This window comes from Neodiprion lecontei, chromosome 4, assembly GCF_021901455.1.
Source record: "Neodiprion lecontei isolate iyNeoLeco1 chromosome 4, iyNeoLeco1.1, whole genome shotgun sequence".
In the NCBI taxonomy this organism is placed as follows: domain Eukaryota; kingdom Metazoa; phylum Arthropoda; class Insecta; order Hymenoptera; family Diprionidae; genus Neodiprion; species Neodiprion lecontei.
The window spans coordinates 39304200-39332098 of NC_060263.1; the positions used below are offsets into that span (position 1 = coordinate 39304200).

The 27899-nt window shown below is 35.3% G+C and overlaps 1 protein-coding gene across 1 annotated transcript; it reads right to left on the reverse strand.

The window, feature by feature from the left end:
* Window positions 1–822: 822 nt before the first annotated feature.
* On the reverse strand, window positions 823–27790 carry LOC107221553 (plexin domain-containing protein 1). The gene is made up of 8 exons (XM_015660582.2): window positions 27268–27790; window positions 4754–5073; window positions 4150–4476; window positions 3711–3903; window positions 3400–3609; window positions 2515–2901; window positions 2299–2435; window positions 823–2152 (listed from the first exon to the last, which is right to left on the reverse strand). Exons 1-8 carry the CDS (start codon window positions 27386–27388, stop codon window positions 2084–2086), a joined length of 1764 nt encoding a protein of 587 aa, XP_015516068.2. The 5' UTR covers window positions 27389–27790; the 3' UTR covers window positions 823–2083.
* Window positions 27791–27899: the final 109 nt, after the last annotated feature.

Below are 27899 nucleotides of genomic sequence, written 5' to 3' on the forward strand. Positions count from 1 at the left end.
TTTTTTTTACAGATTTTCAAAAGCTGGCGTCAAAGCTTACACAATTTAGGCACTAACGTTATAGTAACGAGGTTCACAGTTTTCTCAGTTTATCAATGAATTTCGCTTTGATCAACTGCGAGTTTTAATGATCATCATAATTTTTTATATAGGAAAACGCTCAAGGCACCTTTAAAATGGGTATGAATGTTTTTCTTTTCACTTTACAATTCTTAAGCCATATATACGTAGAAATTATACTGCTCTAAAATACTACTATATACAATTATGAAGATATCTTCCAAAATATCATATATGTGTGATTTTTTTCATTATAAAATTTTTTTTATCATCCCTTTTTATGTATATTGTATACTATATATATATATATATATATATATATATATATATATATATATATATATATATATATATATATATATACGTGTTGCACAAAAGATGCATGTAATCTTTAATCGTGGTTTTCTAAATTACATAGTATATTTGCGTTATTATAGACTTGCAGAACTCAATGTTGCCACACTCATAATCCAGCAAGTCGAAAAAATCTTTTCAGCGATGAAGAAACTTTTTTCACACAATTGATCCGACCAAATAATTATTCAGATTTGGGAATGTTCTTATGGGCGTTAAATTCAAGGTATACTAATGAGAATGAAAATTGGACAATTCACACTGAAGTAATTTACATTATATGTAGATGATGAATTTGGCTACCAAAGTTCATCGCTTGGAGAGTTTGAACTCATTTCACATGACTTTGACGGTTTGACAATAAGGATAAGACATGTAAATAAAAAACATTATTCGATTTCTCTTATCTATAAAGTTGTTTTTTTTTTTTTTTTTTTTTAATAATAATAATAAAAATTAACAGATACTTTATGCTCGGTCAGATCTCGTATAAAAATTATTTCACAATAGTCGATTAGGGATCGTGAATGCACGTACATAGGTATATTCGGACAAAGCTATAATGATAACGAATAGTATAAAACGTTCAAGGCACTTTCAATTTCATTTGATTCATTTTTCTTCATTCTCTTTTCTTCCCAAAAGTGTATAAATTAATTCTACACCACTCCCTGCACGTGATCAGATAAATGCGTTGGCTTAGATCGATCTCTCATTTATCTTTGTCAATATACAGAATACTAAGTTATTTTAGAGAAACTGTTCACCATAATATATTTTAACGTTCTTAGACGTTACGAAAATAAAATAAGGATTTGTGAGTTTAATTAACGAGACAAAAATCAAAGGCGTTAATAAAATGCTGAGAAAAAGCTTTAATAGCAGGGAACGTGTTTCGAGTTTAAAGTCTCAAACAAGACTGTTTTTACAATAATGTTGGTTGACGCAGCAACCTTATTCTTTTTAAAGACATAAGAGGTTTATAAACGTCTTTTATCTACGATGATTACTCAAGATCATTAAAAGAGGACAAAACGGGTGATTTCACCCTTTGTTACAACATATAAATCGTTAGCTTCGGGATACGCGAGTACTATAATCTATAAAATTATGTTCGTCAGATTGGTTTAGATCGTGTAAAACGTACAAAGTACCCACATGTCGAATAATTGTAACGGTTATCATGGGACCCTACAGCATAAGATATTACGTACACGGCTGCAAGTTTCGTATAAAATAAAGTTGCGCGAAACGTGGGTATTCGTAAATATTACTGCTAAGATCATATGCATACTAGTTTTCCATTTACACACATCCGATGCAAAGTGTATCATTCGTTTCATAAATTCAATCTTCTGACGACTTATATTCCTAATTGACATACACTTCCTTCCATTGACGATATACTATACCATAATATTCATTTCAGCTCTGCAGCTCAACATAATTATTATTCATAATCGTTTATATGCGGTTTAATTTTTGTTGGCAGATCGGCAGTTTCGCACAAACGCTGAGAATTCGGTTTTTCTAGCCAGTAGACTTGGTCCACTACTGTAGTGTATTCTATAGTACATGTACTGTATACGTTAAGTAGGAAGTTCATGTCTCTCTGACAGCCCGACTATCTTCACTGTCAGATGTTATTGTTCATTGTCTTGGTACCTCATTACATATGAATTGTTGCGGCTGTGTAACGTGCTTCTCCTCGCCGCCAACTCCATTGACTTGGTCGATACTGAAAAAAATATAATTACATGTAACATAAATGAGAGTCTTTTAATTCAGTTAACCTGAGGATAATTTGTGATTCAACTACAGAGAAAGAGCAATGCCACTTTAAAGGACCTCGATTCGCAAACGGAGTATCACAGATATACTCACTCTGATGAGTACTTGACCGGAGGCACTGTGTGGATTGCGATAAGCATATCCGCCCCACCCAATTAAGGCAACGATTAGCGAGACCACTAAGAGAATTCCGATTATTCCAGACACCCCCATAGTCATTTTATTCGTAGCTGCAAAACAATAAATCAACGGTAGATATACGAAGTTGAAATATGACTATGAGTCGTTGCTATAACAAGGATCACTCACGAGGCAAAGGGCCGCGAGCATTTGCTGTATGCATAATTTTTTGTACGTCAAATGTGTTGTTGTGATGGTCATGACTATGGACTTCATGTTCCTCGTACGTTGTGGCCGTTGAGGGTGTCACGGGACAGCTTTCCTCTTCCTTGATGCTCTGCTCTTCACATCTCTTCATAAGCCATTCCTGCTTGTAACGATCAATGCCAGTGCTACACCGGTTCAAACTTGGGCACCATTTGCATTTAAAGTCGATTGATGTATTCAGACAGTCGTTACAGTTGTCCATTCTCAGACATGTTGGTAATGCATGGAGGTAAATTACGGTCCAATTTTTTACTTCCTGGTTCATGAAATTTACCCTGTGATATTCGTAAATCGTCTTGCGTCGAACATCTGTCAATATTCAAGGCAGACATTTTACTTAAATTATTCAAGGCTATTTATCTTTCAAGAAATTTGAAGTGGAGTATAAATTAGCAACAGAGTACTGCAAAGATATCTTGAGCAGCTGTGTCTGCGGAGGAAATCGAAGAGAAAAATTTGACAAGGAAAAGCTGCACAGATGTCCCTGCAGTTACAACGCACGAACATTAAAAGGCTGCAAGTATTAAATACTCAGATGCATGTGAATCTATTTTGAAACTTGGCGCAGACCCAGAGACAAAACTTTAAGTAAAGATTAATGAGTGTCAGGTGCTGCAATGCAAGTACGTATCTGACAAGTTGAATTTTGCCAAGCCAAGCAAACACTTTACAGCAATTATACAAAAAGCTCAAATAAAGACACGTATGTATACATTTTAGTTCTGTTAAAAGCGTTGCATTCACAAACTAGTTTTAAATATAATTGGTTATCTATCAAATTCCATCGAGTGATCGCAATTTACTCACAAAAGACAGTTCTGTCGATTATGTAAGCATCGCTGAGTCCGACTTTGACAGGGTGCAAATTGTCTGCGATTTTTTCAATTTCCAGTGGTATAGCTGCATAAACGAACACGATATCACCATTTTTGTGAAGAGTCACTTGGAAAGTGAAGTCTCCAACGTCTTGCTTCGTTTGAAGTGCCACTTTAGACCACTCCACAGTGAAGGCTGTGCCTGTAAATTTTGGACAAAGATTGGACTTGTTTTTTCGTAACCTATAGCTTCTCCCAGTAAAAGACAGAGGGAAGAAATATCAGAAAAATCCAGTTACACACCATTATCTGCATATTTGACATAGCTGTCATTGGACAGCCTGGTATCAAAGTTCGCCATCAAAGGAGCAATATACTGAGTTGCGGCTAGCCAGCTGTGCACGTATTCGCCAGTGTACAAGAAGCCGCCTGTTGCTATCGTTACGTTCCTGACATCATGTCCGTAGAATGGAAAATCAAATGATAGCTTCACCGTCTGTGGGAGAAACAAATCTATCATAAGATATTTATTTTCATTTTTTCATCGTAAAAACGAGAAGAAGGTTAAAATAAAATGAGAATCAGACGGTATTATAGATTTATAAAAGTGCCAGGAAGGTAACCAGATAAACTCAACGGTCAAGCAGATCACATCACAAGCACAAATCTTTGTGATAAATAATTTCTGATCAGTGTATCTCAATACTTGTATCCTAGGGATGGTTTAAGAATTATTTTTTACCGCAGCTCTCCTATGGCTGTCACTGAGAAGCTCATTGACTACAAGGTGCGGATGATTGTCCATGTCGACCCATAACTTCTGAGCCTCGACCTCATTCGTGAATATCGTGCTGTTGTAATAAATGTGATGATCTTCCTGGGTCTTAGTGATATTATTCTGAGACAACGTAGTGTTTGTAAGATCTCCAAATTTACTAATGTTTATATCATCGCCAATCGAATCGTCCATATTTTTGGTTGTGTTTATAGCCGAGACTTCAGTCTTGTTAACAGGACTCTCCAGAACAACCGGCCTCATCGTTGCGTTGGCCCATACTCTTGGATGATCCTGGAATTCCAGAAGAATATGTCAAAGTTGAAATTAAACAAGAGAACAGTAAATGAAGAAAAGAAACAAAATGAACCGAGAGTGCAACGGTCATCATATTCACATACATAACTATTCAGATATGATCCCCCAACAACTCTTGCTGTAGTTTATTGTGGTTAATTATTACCAATAATGTGATTGTCTAATAATATGCAATGACTTGCTGTAAATAACTCTAAGCTAATTTGAGCCAGACTTTGGATATCAACAAACACGTTATATTTGTTTAACTTACAACTGATTTTCCAGTAGCAGCATTCAATGGTTGCGAAACAACGACTTGAGACGTTGTAACCAACGTTGGCTGAGACGTAGAATTCTTGGTATTGTTATCGGTTGAGTATGCAACATTTTCAAAACTGCTGTTCAATTTCGCTGATGTTTTCGTCGATGGTGTGGTTGCAACATCCAAAGTTGCGTTCTGGTCCAGTGCTGGTTCCGGTAAGCCACGCCGCACTCTGGTCGCTGGTTCATCGTAGAGGACTAAATTCACAGGCACTGCTGGAGCAGACCTCTTGTCCAAGTTCAAGCTTTCATAGCTATGGTAGAAATCTTCTGTAACAGATAATGAGAAAGACTTTTATTATCTTCATTATTTTGTATTTATATTAATGTGAGTGATACTTTGCATCGCTAATGAATATTTTCATCTGCACAAGTGTAATATGAATATTGGATAAATATAGTGATAGACCCTCGTGCATTGTTTCCTACCGCGATAATGATAACACGGCGCGTCGCGACGAATATTTACAATATTTGTTCATCAATTAGAAAACTGTGGTCACTGTTGAAGGCGTGTTTCAACGAGTATTGTCACAGTTTCAAGCTACGAAGCTGGAAAACAATATTCAGTAGAATTTTTCACGGAAATTTTCCAGCGCATGAAAAGAAATTTCTATTCGCTCATTTTTTATAGAATTGAAATACTACTTTGAACAATGTGAGGAAGAAGAAAACTGTGAAGAAACGTTCGCAAATCAAGTTACAAAATAATCTCAAGCAGTATTTAAAATTCCCCCTGTTTCTTTCACATTGCATGTTGTTTTTTATAATGTTGAAGTTCGTATAATGTCAATGTAAAGATCGTTATTTCAATACCTAGAGACAATCTGAAATTCTGTGATAGTGTGATAAAGCTAAAAAAAAGTAAGTAAGATTTTTTTAAAATTATTTTGAACCTAAAAAATAGTCATTTTTTGTAAATGTTTCGGTACATTAACGTGAGTAGTCTCACCCTCGCATGTTTTTTTTTATCAGTTCATTTACAGTAATTTCCGTAAATTTTAGCAACTAAAAATACAAACAAGGATTTATCGAACAGGGAGATAATATTCAGTTGATTCGAAATCTTCAGAAGTAAACATAACTTGAAATAAGAAGGATAACTGGAATGAATCATGCTCAACAATAAACAAACTTTCAATATATTTTTCGAGAATCTGGACTCCAGCCTGTAATTGGTGTGATGCACCATAAAATCATAGTTGTCACATGAAACGCAAGACGAGCAATAAGATTGTAAAATCAGTTTCAATAACACAATTCATGTGTTTGTTCAGTTTAAAATCGTCAACAATCTTTCCGAAATTCTTCGTGTTGGCGAGGGCGGATATTTTCTATTCAAGTTTAGAGGCATTTTATTACAATAGCTCAAAAACAGAAAGCAAAGCGTTCATTAAATTTTGATAATGTTTAGAATACTCATGAGAGAACCTATAACAATTTTATCAGTATAATTTTGAATGGTCCAGATTATTGTGAAAGAATTAATTGTTAAATAAGCGAATAAAAAATCAACTTTCATTATCAACTTTCATTGCCTTCTACCAAATCTCTGGCATTACATTATGCACAAATTGAAATAATTTTTTTTTTTTTGTTGCAGAAATATTAATTTGTTAATAAAATTTTGTAAATAGCTCGATCAATTTTGCGATATCGAACTAATTTACGCTTTGGCACGGAAATCTAACACCGAGAATTATGATTATGCAATTTTAAAAGTATTATATATACGAGACGTGACTGGAGATTCGTTCGACGTGGATCGGCTTATACCTATGTAGAATTCTCCATTGCTAAGTATACGTAAGTCGTATATGCATAAATAAGTGCATGACATGATACTTCATTACTTGGAACTGAATGCGGTATAACACATATAACAGAAAACTTACAAAAAAATAAAAATAAACGCAAAGACAAATATGTCAGCTAGTGTCTCTGAGGATCATGAATATGTTACTGAATAATTAATGCTATTAGCAGAGGGAGTGACAAGAGAAAGCAACTAACTGAAAATTGATTTTGATGTCTTTGCCGAAACTTCAAGCCAGTGCCCCAAAATTTTCTCGTCAATGTCATCTAGAACAATAGTTTATTCTACGGACCAAAACAAAAATTTAGAATCATCAGAATTTGACCCTATTGGAAAATAAAATAAAATACAAAATGCAGTCTCTTGAAAGCGAAATTACTGGGAAGATCAAGACTTTTTAAACCAAGTTTGATCGTTAATTCGGAAAAAGTATGTCAAATTTAAAAAAATACAAAACCTGTAGTTTCCTTAAAATTTTGAAAATTGATTAACAATGAGTCATTAAGTGGCAGAAACAACTATTACGCATTGAAATTTTTCAAGCGTCGTGTTTTCGGCTCGTCATTATCATCATTGGATTACGTATAAATTCAGATAATAGTAAACATAGTAACATAGGTGGGTGTATCTGGTTTATGGAAATCTCCTGTGAGTCCAATAATAAAAAACGTAATCGGTCCGACGGCGATGCGATCATCAAATGAATACAATATGTCGTGCGTAACAAATTAACACAAATTAACAGCGAAGAACGTGAGTGGTTCAGGCATATCGATTAACGAATGATTGACTTTCCGTAAATGTACTGCAATACGCGTTACATGCAAGACAGTGCCAAATATTTAATTGAAACGTCTCACGAGTATTTAATGTAAATCTGCCTGAGTTTATGCAATTGAGGTTACATCAATTTTACTGATCGACATTTGTTTCATGGTCCACGATTGGAGAGAGTGAAGAGATTTGGCCAATCGTAAACAATGAAACAAATGCCGATCGGTAAAATGTACTCAGAGTTGCCTGAGCTGCAGGCGGATTTTGGTAAAATGTAACCCGAATTGCATAGTTGCAGGCTGATTTACCCTGTATTAAATTGTATACGGAACAGTTTCATAAAAAAACTCTTCGTAGCATATGGCGATGTATGTTATGCACGAAGTATGCAAAATCTTGCGAGGTAAGAAAAAGAAATAATAAGACGTCACGAGATGTACGCATATATAACAACTGGAATTTAATAATTCAGATTGACTTCGCAACTCCAAATGTTCACTGCATGCTTCAGATATAAGTGTACATGAAGCAGGTACACGGACTTGTTGCTAACCATTTAGCGCGTATCCACGTAATAAAATACGGCACGTGAATACATTTCGTACACATAAGTATAAATCTATACCTATATATACACACATACCATATGCTCTGTTCATACATATGTATAGCGAGTGCGAATTGTGTTAGAGGACGCGATTGAAAGTGAGCCACATCTATAAAATGGAATGAATTTGCAAAACCCATATAAGTAGTTAAAACAGCCATCTGCTCAGATTCATGGAGAAATATTTTCTGAGTAAATCTCTACAGGGCTTGTACCATCCATCAATCTGTCGATCATTGTAATATAACCTAACCTCACCAAACGCTTATATTTATATGTACATCGAAAGTCGTTGATTCCGTCGCTGAATGAGAGTTCGGACAAATTAGCCTTCGCCACAGAGTACGAAGTGAATAATAAAAATAGATCGTGAAAACTTATACCTGTATAATAATATGCCTGAAGTTTGTGTTTCGTTCTGATTTACGGAGACTCGCACTACCTACTCTGAGTGAGGTTATGTAGTTTATGACTGTAATAACAACGGAGTGAAACGCATTGGTTGTACCGAGTGATGGACGCACACATGTGCATGCCTTGCAACGTATATTTAAGTCCCGGTCATCGCTAGGACTTAAGAGCGTTGCACTCATCGTCAGCGAGGATATAATATTATAAGATGAGTTGTAACGAAACGATCGAAGCATCAAGTTTGCAAGTTTATTTGCAAAGATCAGTAATTAATCAATGATTAACACTTAGGTGATGTTGAGTGCAGGCTAATTTTCTCATTGGAGTTTCGTTTTACACTGCATAAATAACTCAAACGGAAAGATTAACAGCCCAGTATCATATTGAGAAAAACAAAATTAAGTTCATATGCGGAAAAACACAGACTTTGTCGTTGTTTGTTATACAATTCTAAAGTTGACGTTTTTGGGAACACAGTAGAAACTATAGCGGACTAAGTAAACTGTCCTTTCTTCCATTTGTAAAGCTATCGCGTATTTTCATAAGACAAAGCATGGCATAATATGTTGATCGTCATTGGGCTAGAGAATATCACGAGGTTGAACTTAGTAACGTTATCGTAACGAAACATTGAGAAAAAAATCATTATTTTCTTAATTTTATACTGATTTTTGAGAAACTAAGATTTGGAAATATGAGTGTGTTTTGTTTTATTACGGTTTACTGAATTTAAGACAATTTCAAAGTTACGAAATAACGGTTTTTTCTCAGCATGAATCGTCACGATTTTCCGAATACAAGTTACCCAGAAACCTGATGTCTACACATGACATTATGACCTTAATCGTGACTTTAATTTATTTTTCTTATATACGATAACGGGTGATAACGCTGCACCATACTGATAATCATCAGGAGAACAGACACTATGAGGATATGTCGAGTCCGTGGGCGTAGAAGATAATATAATGTGTATAAGTAAAACAGGAGATACGCACAATGCATGTAATCAATCCGCGTCGTATCTTACACATTGCACCGTGAGGAGCAATAAGACCCTTGAGAGAACAATCTCGCGGGTACATAAGGTCAAGGTCAACGTCAGCGAGGTTTATATCCCTCTCAACTACACAAATATATATTATAAGTTGCAACGAAACGAACATATGCCGTGCGTGAGTAACGATTCAACGTTGTACGTATAAAAAATTGGTAATTTGTACGTATGTTAAAGTAATTGTAAGTCAATGCGAACTCTGATCTTGAGCAAGTTTAAAACAATATTGGGCATTTGATTCGTGTTACACAAATAATTTGAATCATCTGACACGTAGGTTTATGCACTTGTTTTTAAAAAAATTAGGACCAATAAAAAAATATGAGAAGATTCGTCAATGTTATAAAAGCGTAAATACGCGTGATGCATGTGCGTGACGCGTTATCGCGTCTCCAAATAAACGACAGTATAATTAAGATGTATGCTCAACGTCTTCGATGAGTTAATATATGAACAATGATTGGACCTGGAATACATAAAGGTACCTACTGAACAAGAATATGTGAGTTCTTCACCCACCAAAAATTATTAATCACCTAAGAATAATATCATTAATAAATTTCAGGACGTATCTAATGTAGAAAATATATACTAAATTACTCTTTTTTCGTACACTGGGCAAAACCTCACTTGTAGCTCAGTGGATCAAAGACAGATAGATGATAATGATAGCGTAATATGTGGAACGAATTGATTCAAATTTATATCCCAAGAAACATTTCAAGTGTGAAAATAATGAAATATACTATATGAATGAAGTACAAACATAAAAAATTATTTGTATCAATGATACATGGAAGAAATAAGTGTGTTAAATAGAATGTTATAACGCGCAAGTAGCATTATTATGCACAGTGCAAGGTCCACGATCTCTGCAGCATGATCAAAAATAGTATAGCCACATGCTCCCGTTGCAAGAACGCCGGCGACACAGTAATTTGTCAGAGATATAACGAACCGTAGCACTTGTGCATTTATATCTAACAACATAGCATACATATGCACGAGGTCAATCTGTCTCAAGCGATTTTATCGTTGCCCGTCTCAAACGTCTTGAAATGATAAATCATATATATTTTTGGTAACTTTGGATCCAAGAGAAGAAAGTCATCGTTTACAATAACGACATGTAAGTGCCTTTGACTTAAGAGAGAATAAAAACATTTCAGATCAATTAAGCCAATCGCATATTCATTACAGATCGATGCACTAATATAAGCCAAAGTTTTCTTTGATCTCTGAGGCAAAAAAAATTATGTATTTTTTTACACGTAAATGCAGCGTACGAGAAGAATCGTTTGTAGTTTGTAAAGGCTCGGGTTACATCGTATAATGCCAAGAGTATAACTGCATGGAGTCTATACAAAACTATGAAAGAAGAGAAGAATAGAAATACAGAGCTGTATACACGTGTGTGCAATCTGCAGATAATGTAAGACCCCGCGATTCATGATCCGGTGTTTTGTATTTTATAACGTTGGTACGGTTATGGTTATGCCTGATAATGTGTTATATAGGTATACGAGACATATCAAAGTGTTGCACTTGGGGCGTTGAGTTCGCGCCCGAAGTGCATGTACCGTTTTACATGCGCACGCACACACACACACAACCATACACGAACGACGTCTCACGACAGCTTATGAAGAAACGTGAGCTGACGTATAGAAGCTACCAATTGTAAACAGATTGTAAATGGACCCTCATCCCGTCGTCGTCGTCGTCTCTGATCTCAAGGGTCTCCCCCGCTTCCTTTTTGCTTCTTGCTCCTTCGACCCACCACCCGATACACTCAAGTTAAGGATGCAGCAGCTGCATACAGACGATTGGCTCATGTCACGTATATGTATACAGAAATAGAGAAAGAAAGGAGGAAAGAAAGTTCGACGACTTGAAGAACCAAAGAGCCAGAAGCCGACTCCACGTGCAGTGTACGTAATTTTCGAAAGTGTTGATAGATACAGAAGGCCTTGTTGTAAAACGCTGTTGTAGCTGCTGGTCCCTTCGTCTTTTTCAAACTTTATCATTTTCAAACACGATCGTTCCCGCACAATCTATTTGTGTATATTAAGATTATACAGCGAATTAAAAACGAACGCTGAATCTACTTTAATACATTTAAAAGTTTTTGTACTCTTTCGAAAATTATTCTGCAGCGTATAATATATAAATATTACAACATTTGCAGACCGTTGATTAATACGTTAATTATCGGAAACCCACGCAGATGAATAATAAATACACCTGCATAACCAAATTTCTACGATTTTGTAGTTTTAGCAACGATAAAATGTACCAAACGGAAACATTGAATCAATAATCACTCTTTTTCAAATCTTAAATGACTTTGAAGGAGTCAAGTTATAGCAAAGTATGAGTAATATTGTATTTTGCTTCAATACAGTTTGTCGAATTTCAGATAATCCTATGTATTAAAGTTGCGATAGATAACAATGTTTCGGAAAGTGATATAATTGCAGCATTAAAATTTCACAATCTTAAATTCTCAATGCATTCATTACAGAAATTGTTCCAATTTTTGTATTTTCCATCTCGTACACATGCGATAATTTCTTGAATCAGACATCGTCGCTTCGCGATATACGAGAAATTAACATTCGAGGCTACTTAATTAACCAATTGAACCAATATTCATGTGGTAGGTATTTCTGCGCGTCTTTTAGAACGTACGTCAAGGAGGCGATATAGTATAGAGGTTATGGGGGTTACAGAAAAAGGGATATCTTAGGGTTAGAAAAAGTGAGCCATTTTTGAGTGCAAATAAGGGTGGCGCTGTTAAACGCAAGTTGCCCGTAAGTGTAACTGTGTAACTGTATGTACTTCATATGCGTAACTAACACTGATATAGGATGTGTACAAGAATATCGCGGGGATAATGACTTGTTGGATTGACCCGTATTCTAAGGTTACGTTTATTGAGATTGAGTTAGTTTCGCGCTTGGCCGACTATGTCGCTGTAGGTTTCTCTGTGTTGCCAATATACTGCCTAGTGTAAAAAATTAACCATCTCAGATTCATTGTCCCCAAGTGTACATGCCACTATAACCCGTCTCTCTCACTCTACGTTTGTTTAGCTGAGAGAAAACGTATCGACCAATCAAATGTAGAGCAAGAGAGACAAGTTATATTGGCACATAACTCTGACTCACACTCCTTCTCGCTCCTCCGCCACACTTACTGTACACGCGAGGCCATCTTCAATAACGTATACTCTGAGCTGGCGCCTGAATTCCCAGCTCCGATAATACCCCCTAGAAATTGATCGTGTGTTCGACGCGGCACGGAGTCGAAAGAAGTCTACAGTAGCCGAGTTGTCCGCGGGGTATTGAAACGGCGGCTCGGCGTGTTTCCGTTTAACGGAAACGAACAAAGAACGAGCGAGTGGTTACTGATCGGACCGAATCGGATCGCAAAGGGGAGGAACGGAGAAGGAGGGAGTAGACGAAGAGCGATCGAGATCGATGGGTGTATGGAAACGCGTGTGTACATACATAGCGTCTACGCCTTGCGTGGTGTTCCCGTTTAGGGAATCCGCATTTAAGGCACGCATGCATGGACGGATGAACAGACGCGTATTCCCTCTTAAGTGGTATAAGGCATTATACAATGTATGCTCAACGTTGCGCATGCATACGCAAGAAAGTAAATGTGTCAGAAGAATCTTTACGCCAGTCTTATTCTAGCTTCGATGGAGTTTACGAGAATACTGTAGTAGTAAGTTTTTACCGGCAGAGTACAGATTCACTCTTTTTATCATATATTATTAAATGCTGAAAATTACCGACGTGAAAATGCCATGCAGGGGATGCAGTTCTACGTCATGCGATACCAAAAATATTGAAAAAAAGCCTTTATTTTGATTTGTGGGAGAATGACGAAGGCCAGAAATTGCATTCCTGCAATAAATAGTAATTCAACTATTAATGCGTAAAATCAAATTTTTTCGATATTTGTATTTGGTATTGCATGTAGAATCTTGCGGCTTGTAGTAGTAGTCGCAATAAGTGACATACTTTACTCTGTCGGTAAATACTGAAAAAAGCATCATCTCGAGGAATAGTTTGGCTGGTAGAAGTTGGTACTGTTTATTAATTACCAGCATAATCCCTGAATACTTTTCTTTCTTATGCACTAGTACACATTGCCAATTGACGATGAAAATTTGTTTATCTGGCTCGTCTGCTGCTGTTACTGCTGCACATCATATAGTGGTGCGAGTCTGTCGAGAATTTTTATTGTATACATACCACTGTCAATTGAGTTTAATCAAACCGAGGGCAGGCTGAATTAAAATTTAGTATCACTGGAGCATCGTGGAGTTACTAATAAACAGTACGTTTCATGGGCCGCAACGAGTTTATTCGGAAGTTTATGTGAATATATATATACATATGAAAATAAAAATATGAAAAATGAATATTCACAACGACATGTGGACAAAACTGTTAAAATATAAATGAATTGATTACAATACATCTTTAAAATATAAAACCAGTATATCATTTCCTCTATTCAGCTTTCAAAAATTAAAATCCACATACTTGCTCCATGTGATTACGGGGATAATTTTCTCGCAGTATTACTTTTTCAATACAGAATGCAAATACCTAAATGTGCGAAATCCTTGAACAATGCTCACCACAACGATATATTTAATTTTGTTGCATGCAAACAGGTACGGTGTGTATATCATGTATATGTATATGCTGTAACCTGCGCCGTTTAAAAATTGAAAAATTTTCGTCGTCACTTCTGTTCAAATCATACAACATTGGTGTACATGGGTTGTGGTTTGCGTTACGTTATATAACGATGTATAATATACATAAATAATGTAAGTAACATAACACAAGTGCTGCGTGTAAAGATAATCGTGCGAGACACGAGATACAAATTTGTTAGGAAGTGGTTTACTAAGTGTGACGAAAAAAAAAATCATTCGTGAAAAAAAGATTAGATTAGTTATAAAATTTAATACACGCTGTACAAAATTACCTTATTATATTCAAATATAACTATACAGATTTTTCTCAACTGTGGAAATTTCAAGAACGCAATATGCATTGTGCAAACTTTTCCGCATAATGATTATTTACACCTGACGTATGTTTACATGTACTATATACATATAGTATGTATCTAAAAGGATAATAAAAAAATGTGAAAAATATTTATGCGACACATGATTATAGCTTGTGAACAATAAAAAAAAATACACGCATGTAATACCGATTAGATACGTATAGACAATTTTCAATTCGTTATTTTATAGGTATGAATATTTCGCATGATAATTATGCGAGTCTTATTTTCTTATTGTTGACATTAAAAAAAAAAAACCTTCACGGCTCACTTCTCCAGGCTCAATCATCACTTAGGAACGACGCGTAGCGATCCAGACTTCACGATTGAAGAGAACAAACAAAATAAAACAGTGTGTTCTGCAAGTTCTAGTTACACAAGAAAGGAATAATTTTCACCGTCATTCAAATCGTCTGTAGCACGATAATGATTACATACCTTAAGTGAAGGGAACGCGTGCATGTGTATCACGTAATTTATATGAAAAATATATGAACAATAAAAGATTTCATTGAGCCAGGACAATTCTTCGAAGCCTAGAATATTTCTTATAATTATTTAAATAATTAGGGTCTAGACTCCCTTTTTCTCTGCGCGCATTCCTCAAACTGTGTTGTAATATTATGTACACAACAAACACAACTACGTACGTTTAACGAGAGAATGAAAAGGCGAAAAATGAGATAAAACGCGGCCTTTATACCCACACAGTAACTTGTAGAGAGCTTCATTATCATCGTATCTGTACAAATTTAAAGCACCGTAGTGCAGTAGTAAGGTGAGGTAAGATTGTCCCTCGTTATAATATGGCTCGTATAATTCACCGGCCTGTAACTGAACTGTAGGCACGATAATTACCGTTGGCCTTTGCGTAACGCGTTGCTGCTGCTGCTGCTGCTGCTAGGGTTATGTAAATCGAAGAAACGCCACAAAGAAGGAAGGAATAACAAGAATGTTGAGTACACGATGCAGAGGGAAAGAATAATGCAACCTGTGTACCGGATTATTGCATGGAAAGGTTTAAGATTTACATTAAATGGCCAACTCAACATTACACGGTAAATCTACGCCTGGATTTATGCAATTCAGTTTACATTTCGCTGGCATCCGCCTGTATTTCGGCAACCGATGATTGTAAGTTGCACCGCTCGTCATTTGTCTCGTTGTTTGTAATTTGCTAAGTTTTCCAACTCTTGCGACCAATCGTATAAACCACGAAACAAACGACGACCGGTAACGAGACTGAAGTTAGTAACGTTATCGTTATGATTTGTATTTGAGAAAACCCGTTAATTCGTAATTTTAAGAATCTCTGAAATGCAGTAAATTATATCGAGGCAAAAGTAATTCATATTGTCAAACTCAGCCACTTCAAAGTCACTAGAGAATTGCATAACGGTGATTTTATTCTCCCAAATATTTTGTTACGCTAACGTTACTAACTTCAGCCTTATGATCGGTACTCTGTAATTAAGGTTGCCGAATTTCAGGCGAATTTCAACAAAATCTTATCCGAATTTGTTATATAAATGCAACCGCATGTTTACGTTAGTAGCACGATTACAATAAGGCAAGAAATCGAAAAGCTGCAGCGGGAGGATTTATTTTTATTTCAAGTTTCGAAATATCTAAACTTTTCGCCATACAATGACTGTGCATTTAACGTATAACCGGTCGTCGAACGTTCTCGACTTATGATATGTATACATATATATACGCATCAAGGAATCACACGACTGACACGCCGTATAATAAAATAACATATATATATATGTATATATATATATATATATATACAGCCTATCGACAATGACAGCTGCGTGTATAGATAGATAGACATACATATACAGCTCTCCGCAGATACGCAAATTCATTGAGTCAATCTTTCAATAAAAACCCTCGGTACGCCAACGAGTTACGTCGTCCTGATAGCCGAGGAACATCACACGTCCCACATCTCGCATATTATATTATATCGCACACACGTGTGAGGTACGTTACATTAACACACGTATGCATACGTGTAAAACCTACAATTGGTGTAAACATAATTTGTAATTCATATGTTATGACGAAGAAGAGTTTTCAGTTGTTGTAATAAACGATTCTTTGGTTCTTTGTCTGTGCACGATCTAAATAGTCTACGATTATAATATGTTTAACTGGTCAATTCTGCATTCACATTTCATTTTATTCGATAATTTTTTTCGTTCTTTTCTTTTCTTCTAACTTCAAGCATATTTAGTATACACAACACGTTTCCGGTATGAAAAATTCCGAACTCAAGCAGCTGATTCTGATATAGAAAAAAAATGTTAAAATGACCGTCATGCGTAATAAAAATTATAACGTACTACCAAGTTATATATAAAATGATGAATAATAAATGGGAAATGTCCGACGAGTGAACCGACGTCCGTGTCGGAATAGGTCGGTTTACACAGGTTACGGGCATCGAAAATGTTGGATGTATACATCTTCGAGGAAGCTGAACCACCCACGTCACCTGCACCAGTGCAAAGCCTTGAGCAAGCCTTTTGTATATGTGTATGTAAGGGAAACTTGAAAATGCGCGGTAGTTAACGAATTTATAGCCACAGATAAAATGGTTCAGCGTATACATACGTTATATATGTTACAAGAAGGCGGGGGCAGCTCTTGCAACATATAAGGTGCGTATAACGTAATATTGCAGAGTATACCAATAGTGTTGAACGGAAAAATTATGGCCTTGAAATTGATAACTTTGACGTATAAACAAACGAAACACTGAAAGATGTAATATATAAATATTTTGTCATTTTTGAATGACTGAGAGAGTTGAAAATAGGAGAAAATGTTTCAGAGTAATTAGTATCTATTGCTTTATTATGAACAATGAAATTTGGACAATTTAATTTCAAAATAGAAAATAATGATTTCTCCTGAAATTGCATCGTTCCACATCATGTCCGTAGATACTTTTATTTCTCTCTTTCTCTTGCTCTATCAAAGATTACAAATTTCCTGTTAACAATTCATAAGTGTACAATTAGTTTCAGATATAAGAAAGTATTAGGTAGTTAAGCGCGGGTGGTATGTAATTCGAGACGACTGTTTTACCGACGGAGCTTCCGTGCGGTGACTAAACGGAATATTAACAAGAGACAAACCGTATCTAATGACCGTGTATTTAAACTTCTGGGGTTTCTTATGGTTACGAGCCTTTGCTGCACGGGGTTTTCGGTGTTTTAAGGCTTTCGGGTTTCACGTCCGTCTTCGTCGTCTGCTTCAGCCCGTCGAGTTACAATATGCGGGCACGCATCGCACTCCGTCATGTACCCGGAACAATAACCAGTCCTCTGCTATACTTCCGGTATCACAGATGCTAGCAACGATATGCCTACATCCGTCACGTTACTTATTACAAGGCATTGAAACCGGGTCAGAAAAATCAGAGTCGGATAATTTTCAAGGTTCTACTTGGAAAAAAAATAAAAAAAAAAAACAAAAAACCTTTCTCACATCGACATGTCAACTCGTGTTATTCAAATTTACTCCAAAATAGTTTCTACCACATACTAGAAAGGCTGTTTTTTTAAACCCTTTTTCTCTCTCTCTCATTTCCCAACTTTGATGCAAACGGAATCTATTCATTCAAGTTTATTCACCATTACGTGAATCACGTGGGATCAGAATTTTACAGCTGTGGGTGTGGTATCACCGTATAATTCACAATCTTTTTCCTTTTTACGAACATTTTACGCTTGTGAAAGTAAAATGAATCTATATACTTGTAAAAAGATTGGCTTGTTGAATAATGAAGCATTGATGAAGTGACTTCGACTTGATATTAACAGCGTTACTAATCTAAGATCAAGTTGAATGTCCCAGTTATTCATCCTGTCTTAATTATTGATCTTTTTTGATTAAATCTGATTGAACCTTAGTTCTAGGATTACCAGAAAATAAATTTGTAGCGTTTAATCCTTTAGCAATTGGTTTTAGTCATGGAGAAATTCACAATTGGTGCCGTCAATTTATAATTTTGTAAAATAAAAGGTTCAATAATTGGGTATAAATATGTCCATAACTGGTAAACTTACCTTATAAGTATGTAAGTATAAATGTTTATTGATTACCCTCGTCTTGTATCATTATTATAATAGATATTATATAATTCATAAACATACACGTCTATAATGAGTATGAAGTTAGTAACGTTACTGTAACGATGCTTGTTTAGGAAAAATCGTTACTTCGTACATTTAGCAATGTCCGAAATTTACTAAACCATGATAAACGAGATATAATCTTATTTTGAAAATCCAGTTCCTTCAAAAGCATTTTAAAATTGCGTAATAATAATTAATTTTTTTCCCCGATGTTTCGTTACGTTAACGTTACTAACGTCAGCCTCATTGTCTATTTGAACGAACTTCAACCGCTTCCAATAGTCTATAATTAAAATTCTCAACTCAGGACAAACGTAGCTCGGAATTTCTCAGTAACAGTTGAAGAAAAAAAATTTTTTAAATTCCTTCTGAATAAGGTATTACGTATGGTTTAATGATGCAAAATACAAATTGTATGATAATGATTCGTCGACCAGTATCGCAATGTTTATTCAACGTCGAAACTTCGTCGATTTAATAACAGGGCCTGGAAGGTTTATGATTACAGCAGTAAAATTCGTTGTTCAAATATCTAAATATAGTTACTGAAATTGTAGATGATTTGCAAAAAAAAAAAAAAAAAAAAAAATAAAATAAAATAAATAAAGATCTCCTCACAACCTTGACACAAGATAGAGAGGTTTACAAACGTATATTTACATAATTCAAAACAGAAATGGAGAAATTACCGACGAGCCGTATGCTTGCTCTCACGTGATAAGATAAGAATAACAAATTTTCAGAGTTGCCTAGGAAGACGTGTATAATGTGTGTGTGTGTGTGTGTGTGTGTGTGTGTGTGTGTACATATGTATGTATATGTAATAAACCTAACAGTTTGACGACAAGATGCGCATAGAAGATACTCATAATAATGATAATAACAATATCAATAATAACAATAAAAATCATAATATTCGTTAGACAAAGAAGGTTGGTGATTAACAGATGGCTTGGAACGCAAACTTCCAAAGTACGGTAGCGTAGATACGAAAATAAGACGAAAAGTGAGTTAATGGAATCATGCAAGTGTTTTTTCTATATCTCTACATTCCGCAACAAAGGAGAAGAAAATTAAAATAACGAGGCAAACTAGAACTTATCCGTATATAATAAAGACCAAAAAGAAATTATCGCAACAAATGTATTTAAATCGTAGCAAAATTATTGATGGGGAAAACAAAAACTTTCAAATAAAAATAATAATAACAATAACAATAACAACCACAACAACAATAATAATAATCAAATTTACCGCAACTGCACAAACGAGACTTTTATTAACACAGTATACGTCAGCGTGAATAAGAACGAAGAACGAAAGTCTGCGGTTGTGGGATAATTGTTAATTAGTCACGGCGCTGCTATACCTACGTCGGTAAAAAAAAAAAATTACTCCATATTATTATACAGCAGCCTTCAACGAACGAATTGAATTGTTGGTGGGTGGTTCAAGTCATTATTATACCTCGTGACAGGCAGGCAGGCAGGCGCAACGTCTCCGTTTAAATATAACAGTATATTATACCTATGTAAAGTGTATTTTTTTTTATATATATATATATACACACACATCTATATATATATACACCAGATACATGTATAGATACAATAATCATTCGGCGAAACCAAACTGTGAAACGTCAATTTATCTCTCCCACAAATAATTCCGATTTACGGAGTTTCAAGAATAGTGACAAGAGGGAAAAAAAACAACAATCAATTATTACTGTAATAATAATACCATTATTCTGTTGATTTCACGACGGTAATTTTTTATTTACGTTAAAAAATTGAAAAAAATAAATAAATAAATAAAAACGAAAAAAAAATAATAATTGTGTTGAATAAAAATTTAATTAATTTGATACGACACGTGACGTAATTCAATATACATATATACAAATATATTGTGTGCGTGCGTGCGTGTGCGTGTGTGTGTGTGCTATATATATATATATATATATATATAATATGCGTATATATGCGTATAAATACTTGAGATGTGACAATAAAGTTTGTAAAAATCACCGATTATGATTACATGACTAACGACAAACGACCGCTTTTACGTCATATACCGTGACATATATACACCGACAGATAAGTGGATTAGTCCTATACATGCATATGTATTAGTATAAACGTAATACAGGAGGGAGGAGGGAAGAGATAAGAGAGTGCAGAGAGCGCGGAGTGCACTAAACTAAACTTGCAATGAGAAGGTGGAGGTGGAGGAGGAGGATGAGGATGAGGATAAGGAGGTTTACTGGCCCGTTACATCCGCCATTACTGCAGAGACTCGTCGCATCCGCCATCACGTTATTATATATATATATATATATATTTGTAATATTTGCAATACTCGCGATTATTAAACGTACCTAACAACAACTTAAACGTATTTCAATACACATATAAAATAATGTAAATTTCTTACATATTATTTTTGATATGTATATAATTTCATGCTTCGATCAGCGCGACGAAATATTTGGGGGGAGGGGGAATTAAAAAAAAAAATAATAATAATAATAATAAAAAAGAAAATAAAAACAACCGATCGATTCGTGTTTATGAATTAGTTACGTTTACATGATTGCGGTGTAGGGAGCATATCCTGCCCGGAAGGGGTATAAAACACACATTATACGTGACATTAGATGTTTGTGCACAGCCGAAGCGAAGAAGCGGAAACGGCTACGACGAGACGACACAGGTATGAAAAATAAAAAGTTATTGACCCGCGCACGCGCGTATTTTCCCCGTTGAAAATACTTGCCTGCCTGTTGCTGTTACGTAGAATATAGGGTATAATAGAAGTATCGTATACGGTATACACGGGTATACAGGCATATTATACGATTCGTGTGCTTATGGTTAGCGAGATGTTAACGTATACGTATATCAGAGTGGTTCGAGAAAAACAAAATTATTTTTTTCAATGCGTATTCCTCGTAATTAATGTTGTTTAGGATTGATAATGAAAAAAATCTACAAATTTCAGCTAGATCGGATTAAATTTAAAGATGTTACTTTCGAGTTTTCGTTTTTCAGATTTCGCGTGAAGATATATATATATTAAGTCGCGATAATTCTCAAAATATGCAAAATTGTATAAAATATCTGGAGAACTTTTTTTTTTACAGAATATTGTTACCTACCTACCTACCTACCTAAAAAAAAAAAAAAAAAATTCTCTCCTGATATTTTTCAACTTCGTCTATATTTTCGTATACGTGTAAACATACCGGCATCATAATATATACCTATAATATATGTCATTGTGCATGCATGTTACCTGTAACAGATTACAGAACTCAAGACGATACTCGACGACGAATCTAATCCGCTTAATTAACTCTGCGTCGTGTGTTGCAGTATAGAGTGCCGGATTGAATTTAATGCTCACGATAATACGAGTTTACGTGAGCTAACCGCACGAACGCGTCTCTCTACACACATCGAAAAAGAATAAGAGAGAAGATATTTTTTTCTCTTGTTCTTTCGACGATGATTAAATTGCTTCGTGCCAATTACTGTCTTACAGATATATATATATATATATATATATCTATATATATATATATATATATATATATATATATATATATATATATATATATATATATATATATATTATATACATACACATTTCAAAATTCAAGTTTCAAAGATTGAAACGTCAACGAGCACGATTTTTTTAAAAATTTTTTTATCAGGTTTGCGACCAATTTATTCCACTAACGTGTTTCTTATCCCCTCTTTTTCTGAAATTTATTACATATTTTGCATTATACATGTATCGCAGATTATTTTTTTTTTCTTCCCATTTCTTTTCGCAACTCTTTGCTTTCATTTCTTTCGCTTCGCACAATCGGCTGATAAAACATTTATGTAAAAAGTAAACCGTATCTGTTGATCAGATCAATTAGACACACTTTTCCTTGCCTTTCCCTTTCTTTTTACCTGTAAATACGATAAAACCAAGCAAGCGAATAACATTTATCGCGATCTAATTTTCGGGTGAAAGTTCCGTCGGTCAATGGGATTGAAAATTTTTTTTCTCAAAATCTTTACGGAAAATATTATGGTAAATAATAAATTTCGCGTGCCGACGACGGCATGAAGATGCGTTACGCTGGAGGATGATGCAGGGATCGAGGGACGGGGGAAAAATCATACATCGAAACGTTCTATAACCGCGAGCCTTGCTGCTGATGCTGCCGAGTTCTCGTTTTTCTTGTTTTCTTTCTTTTTTTTTTTTGTTTTTTGTTTTTTGTCTGTCGAGACGAACGAGTCTACGAGTCTCTCGCGTCTATTTAGAGAACATCGGAGAGGAGCGAACCTCCGAGCATATTTCGACTGCAGAACAAAATGGCTATGATGAGATGCAGATGATAACTGCAGAGGCGAAAAAATTCGTGCCACGAATTAGGCTGTTGTTGTTATTATTATTATTAATAATAATAGTTCTGAATAATCATCGAATTGTGAAGATATAAGTGAATGATTAGTCATCGTTGAGAGAGAGAGAGAGAGAGAGAGAGAGAGAGAGAGAGAGAGAGAGAGAGAGAGAGAGAGAGAGAGAGAGAGAGAGAGAGAAAGGGAGAGGAAAACTACAAGAAAAAATATTTATTAATCACACCGTCAGATTCTTTCAAATTACTTTTGCCCAATTTTCTGAACTCAAGAAACAAAGGGGAGTATATATTTTTTATTTATATCGGGTCGCTGACCGAAATATTTCGATTGATAAGCCCGTAAGTAAATATATATATATATATATATATATATATATATATATATATATAAGACGAAATCAGTGCTTGCGGTATTAAAACTTTAATTTAATTTTCGATAACAAAGACGTTTCGCAAGTGTTGTGTTTTTAAAACACAATTTCTTCATCATCTTGGAAGCACCGCACGATTATATATGAAATTTAAACTACGAGTAGGATATACGGTATAATTTATGCTCCGATTGTTGGCTACGATAGCTGATGAATAACGATACGCTACGGAAACTACGATCGCAGTTACAATAAATTAAATATCATTTGTCGCCGTGCGTAAATAGTGAGATACAATATACGATATATGAATAAAATTTTCCTTACATTTTTACGTTCAATGTAATTTATAGATGATTATTATTGTTGTTTGTGAAATGTTTTTAAAACAATTATGTTATAACAAACACCGCCGAAAAGCTGCTGCGCCAGCTTCCGATTTATTACGTGCGACATTCCACAACCAAATCCTGTTCGCAAATCCGGCCACCAAATTTTTTATGTTTTCTCTTTCGAGTTCTTTACGTTATTTAGGTGTTAACAAAGAGATTTTTCGAGTATGAAAGATCTCTGACTTCAATTAATAGGGGTTACCGTAATTATTAGATTTTGCTTAGAAATTTTCCAATCTAATTAAATGATTGGAAACATGCCTTAAAATAGAAATGAAAACACGGCTTTTGATCGAAAATTTTCTCAATTTTTCGAAAATAATGAGCACTTTTTTTTATTACATGTCATTTTTAATACGGAATTCAAAAAGTTAAAGGTATAATGTAAGCTCTGCCATGTTCCACATCGTTTTCTTTAAAAATCGTAATTGCTTTTCTTAAAATTGAGGTAATTTCCGACGAAAATCATGTCTGAAAATTTTCCGCTTGTTTACGTCCAAATCACAGTTTCGGTTCAGATAAAATTTGAGGGCTTATCTTTCATTGTTTTTCACCGATATTACACACTGTCATTTGTGGGTAAACAAGTGGAAAATCTTTCCGACATAATTTTCATCGGAAAATTACCTCAATTTTCAAAAAAAAAAAAAAAAGAAACCGATTTTCAAAAAACGATGGGAAACATGGCGGAATTGACATTTTAAGTTTCACTTTTCGAATCCGGCGCTAAAAATGACAATCATGAAAAGAATAAAAAATAAAAAAAAAAAAAAAAAACATCACAAAATTTGGAGGCCGGATTTGCGTACAAGATTGATGGAATGGCTCATGCACAAAAGTATGCAAGTCACACGTATGAAACATGAAACGGGTCTTCGTTTATGCACGCATAGCGAGGAGACGAAATTTCCAACTGTTCAAGGCTTCGACGGAAGGAGAACGAGATGATAAATAAAGAAAGTGCGAGTTTATAATCTTCGATATTGGGAGAAGGCAGGAGAAGCGACGACTGCAGTTCGGCTTTAATAAACCCGTCTCGGACTGTGATAATAACATTATGATGCATGCATTATAGGTCGAGACTTAAAAAAAGAGCCAAGGCAAATTTCAAAGGTACCCGAATCGCTGCGTTTGAGATTATATTATAATCTATATATTCATGTATACGCGAATGGTTCTCTTGGTAACGTGTTACTCATTATAATTGGTATAATAATTCTCTCGAATTGACCTTCTCGCTACTTCGAACATAAGTAACAAAAGAAGTTGAAACGAGATGATTACAGAGCAATTAATCGAAGATTATTATAAAGACGCTGTCACAATCCGCGAATGATACAAAGTCGAATTGTTCGTTAATTAATTAACTTTCGCCTCGACAGTTTAATCATAAATTCACTTGATTGTTATTCTTATTCTTCATCTACTTCTTCTGCGTACATCGCTTATATGTATTCAAATATTTGCGTCGAATTTAGTAATGTTTTATCGGTCTATTGCCGTCCTTCGTAAAAAATTTTGTGCCATGCAAATGAGTTATTAAGACGATATTAAATAATAATTAATATCATCTTAATAACTCATTTGCATGGCACAAAATTTTTATATTATATATAATATATATAATATATATATACACACAATATATATAAACCATCATCATTCCTATAAACAAACGAGGTTACAACGTACGACCTAATTATTGATGATGTGAAGTTTAAAGCAGGGATTGAAATTACAATATAAATATGTATACATATATACACACATACATATACTTTGGCACCGGACGTAAATGTAACGCTTTCTGAACACGAGGTAGAACACGATTGTCGTCGTCTCCTCTACCGCTTATCGTTGTTGTAATGATATTGTACAGGAATACGACAGATCTTCAACGTCGTTTACATGCATAGGGGCAGGTTATACATGGCTTATATCGATGAAACGAATGTATATTTATAAATTTACATGTAGGTGTACCTAGAAGTGACAATGTAGATACTTTCACGTGCCTATGATAATTATTTTACATACATACTCTGTAAAGAAACGTTGACGACTTACGAGTTTCTAGCTGTATACAGTAATGAAATACGAACAACGAATTGGTAATGTGAAACAATTTTTTGTTCTACATTTAAAATGCAAACGTATGTACTTAATATTATGATTATGTTACGTGGATGCAGACGCAAAACGCGTTTCGTCACCTCCTTCGGTTGTCACGATTCATCATCGTTTGCACGTATTTTGAAACAATACATATATATATACGATATTCAATCTGGGATATCTAAGTAAATAATGATTAGTCAAAATGAAGATTCATATTTTTTGTCTATTCTTTCGTGGATATAAAAAAAATAAACAAACCGATAGGACAAAGAACACAGACACGGCATAGGTGTATAATGTCAAGTGAACGTGTCGAAAAGATAGGTGAAAGAAAAAAAATTCAATGACACGCAACAACAAAGAAGGTCAACAACGTGTGAGAGAAAACTTTCTTGTTGTTATACACACGTGTTAAGAACGCCATAATTGTATCTTCTTGGCGAGAGAGGGAAAAAAAAAGAGGGAAAAAAAAGGCAAGGAAAATACATTCACCAAGTACCGTCGGTGAATTGCTTAAATATGTATAATATCTGTGTGATCCGACGGCAATGAGATAAGTTTGTGAACATTGACGGAGCTCGGAATGAGACGTAAATAAAGTTGAGAGGTATTATTTTTAGTTCTGGGTTGAATATACCGCCGAATAATGAATGTTTCTAAACTTATGCAGAGGCGGTGTGATATAACGGATGAGTTTACGGTAAACGCGCGGATAAAGAGTAGAGGAGGAAAAATACGAAGCGAAAATTTCACGCTACTTTTAGTGTATCCGGTAGCTCATGGAGGAAAAGATTAATCAAGTATTTGCATGTGCGTCACTCGGCTTGTAATTAACATGAGTTTATCAAAAGTGTTTCTTAATCTTTCGACCGATTTCCGATTAATTTAGACAAAGATGTTGCAGAAGTGTGAAATTTTCGGAATTTGAACGTATCATCGTTAATTATCCCCAAGATCTTGAAAGAGTCCATATTTCGAATCGAGGAAACTTAACCGTAAGCGGAATGGCATTATTTTACATAAATTATTATTAATCAACGTGCGAATACCAAGTGGACAGTGGTTCTCAAATCTGTATGCATTCAACAGGCGATCACGAGTTTCGCACGGGTTTCATTGTCTATGACGTGTTTATAAAGATGCGATGATCACAGCGAATGCGCGATGGGATTTTGTAACGAGATTAAATTCCCGTGACGTATCATCATGCATATATACATATGTAAAATGTGTCTCACCTGACGTGTCAGCCGCTGAAACGACGAGAGAAAATCCAAGGGATGCAGCAACGAGTATGACGAATGAATAGCGCACATAACAGCACGAAGAAGAAAACAACCACCGTGATTCACGCGCCATATTTCTGCCTCGGATTTGCAGTTCCTGTTTATAATATTACAAAGAAAAGAACAACTCAGCTCTGTCCGGCTATTTCTTCGTTTTAAACCAGCTCACAATCGCCCTTCGACTCTCTTCTCGGCGTAAGGACGAAACGTTTTCACGAACGAATTTCAGACTCGGTAAGTACGTAACGAATCACCGGCTGCCGTTTTACGGATCTTCGGCGATTTTTTAGCTAGCGCAGTTTTAAAGACCTCGGGACGCGAGTATCGTGCTATCCGACCGACACCCGAGACGTATACAACACAACTGGTGCGTAGGCCCTCCCTCAAACCGGTACGGCGACCGAGTTCGAACACAGCATGTCGGCTCACTCGGTACAACTGAAGTGAACCGAAGGCAACACCGTCGTCTTTGCTCCGCGACCCTCTTCAGACCCCGGCGATCGGCGCTCGCGCGACTCGAGCGCGGACCGGAAAGAAAAACGTTCGTCTTTTATTGGCGCATATGATGGATGACAATTCGGTGA

Excerpts from the sequence above, each read along its gene's own strand:
- LOC107221553 (XM_015660582.2), bottom strand. The coding sequence starts at position 27,388 with ATGGCGCGTGAATCACGGTGGTTGTTTTCTTCTTCGTGCTGTTATGTG. Across the intron at positions 3,904-4,149 it reads ACAGCCATAGGAGAGCTGCG|ACGGTGAAGCTATCATTTGA; the intron begins GTAAAAAATAAT and ends TTTCTCCCACAG. Across the intron at positions 3,610-3,710 it reads TGTCAAATATGCAGATAATG|GCACAGCCTTCACTGTGGAG; the intron begins GTGTGTAACTGG and ends CAAAATTTACAG.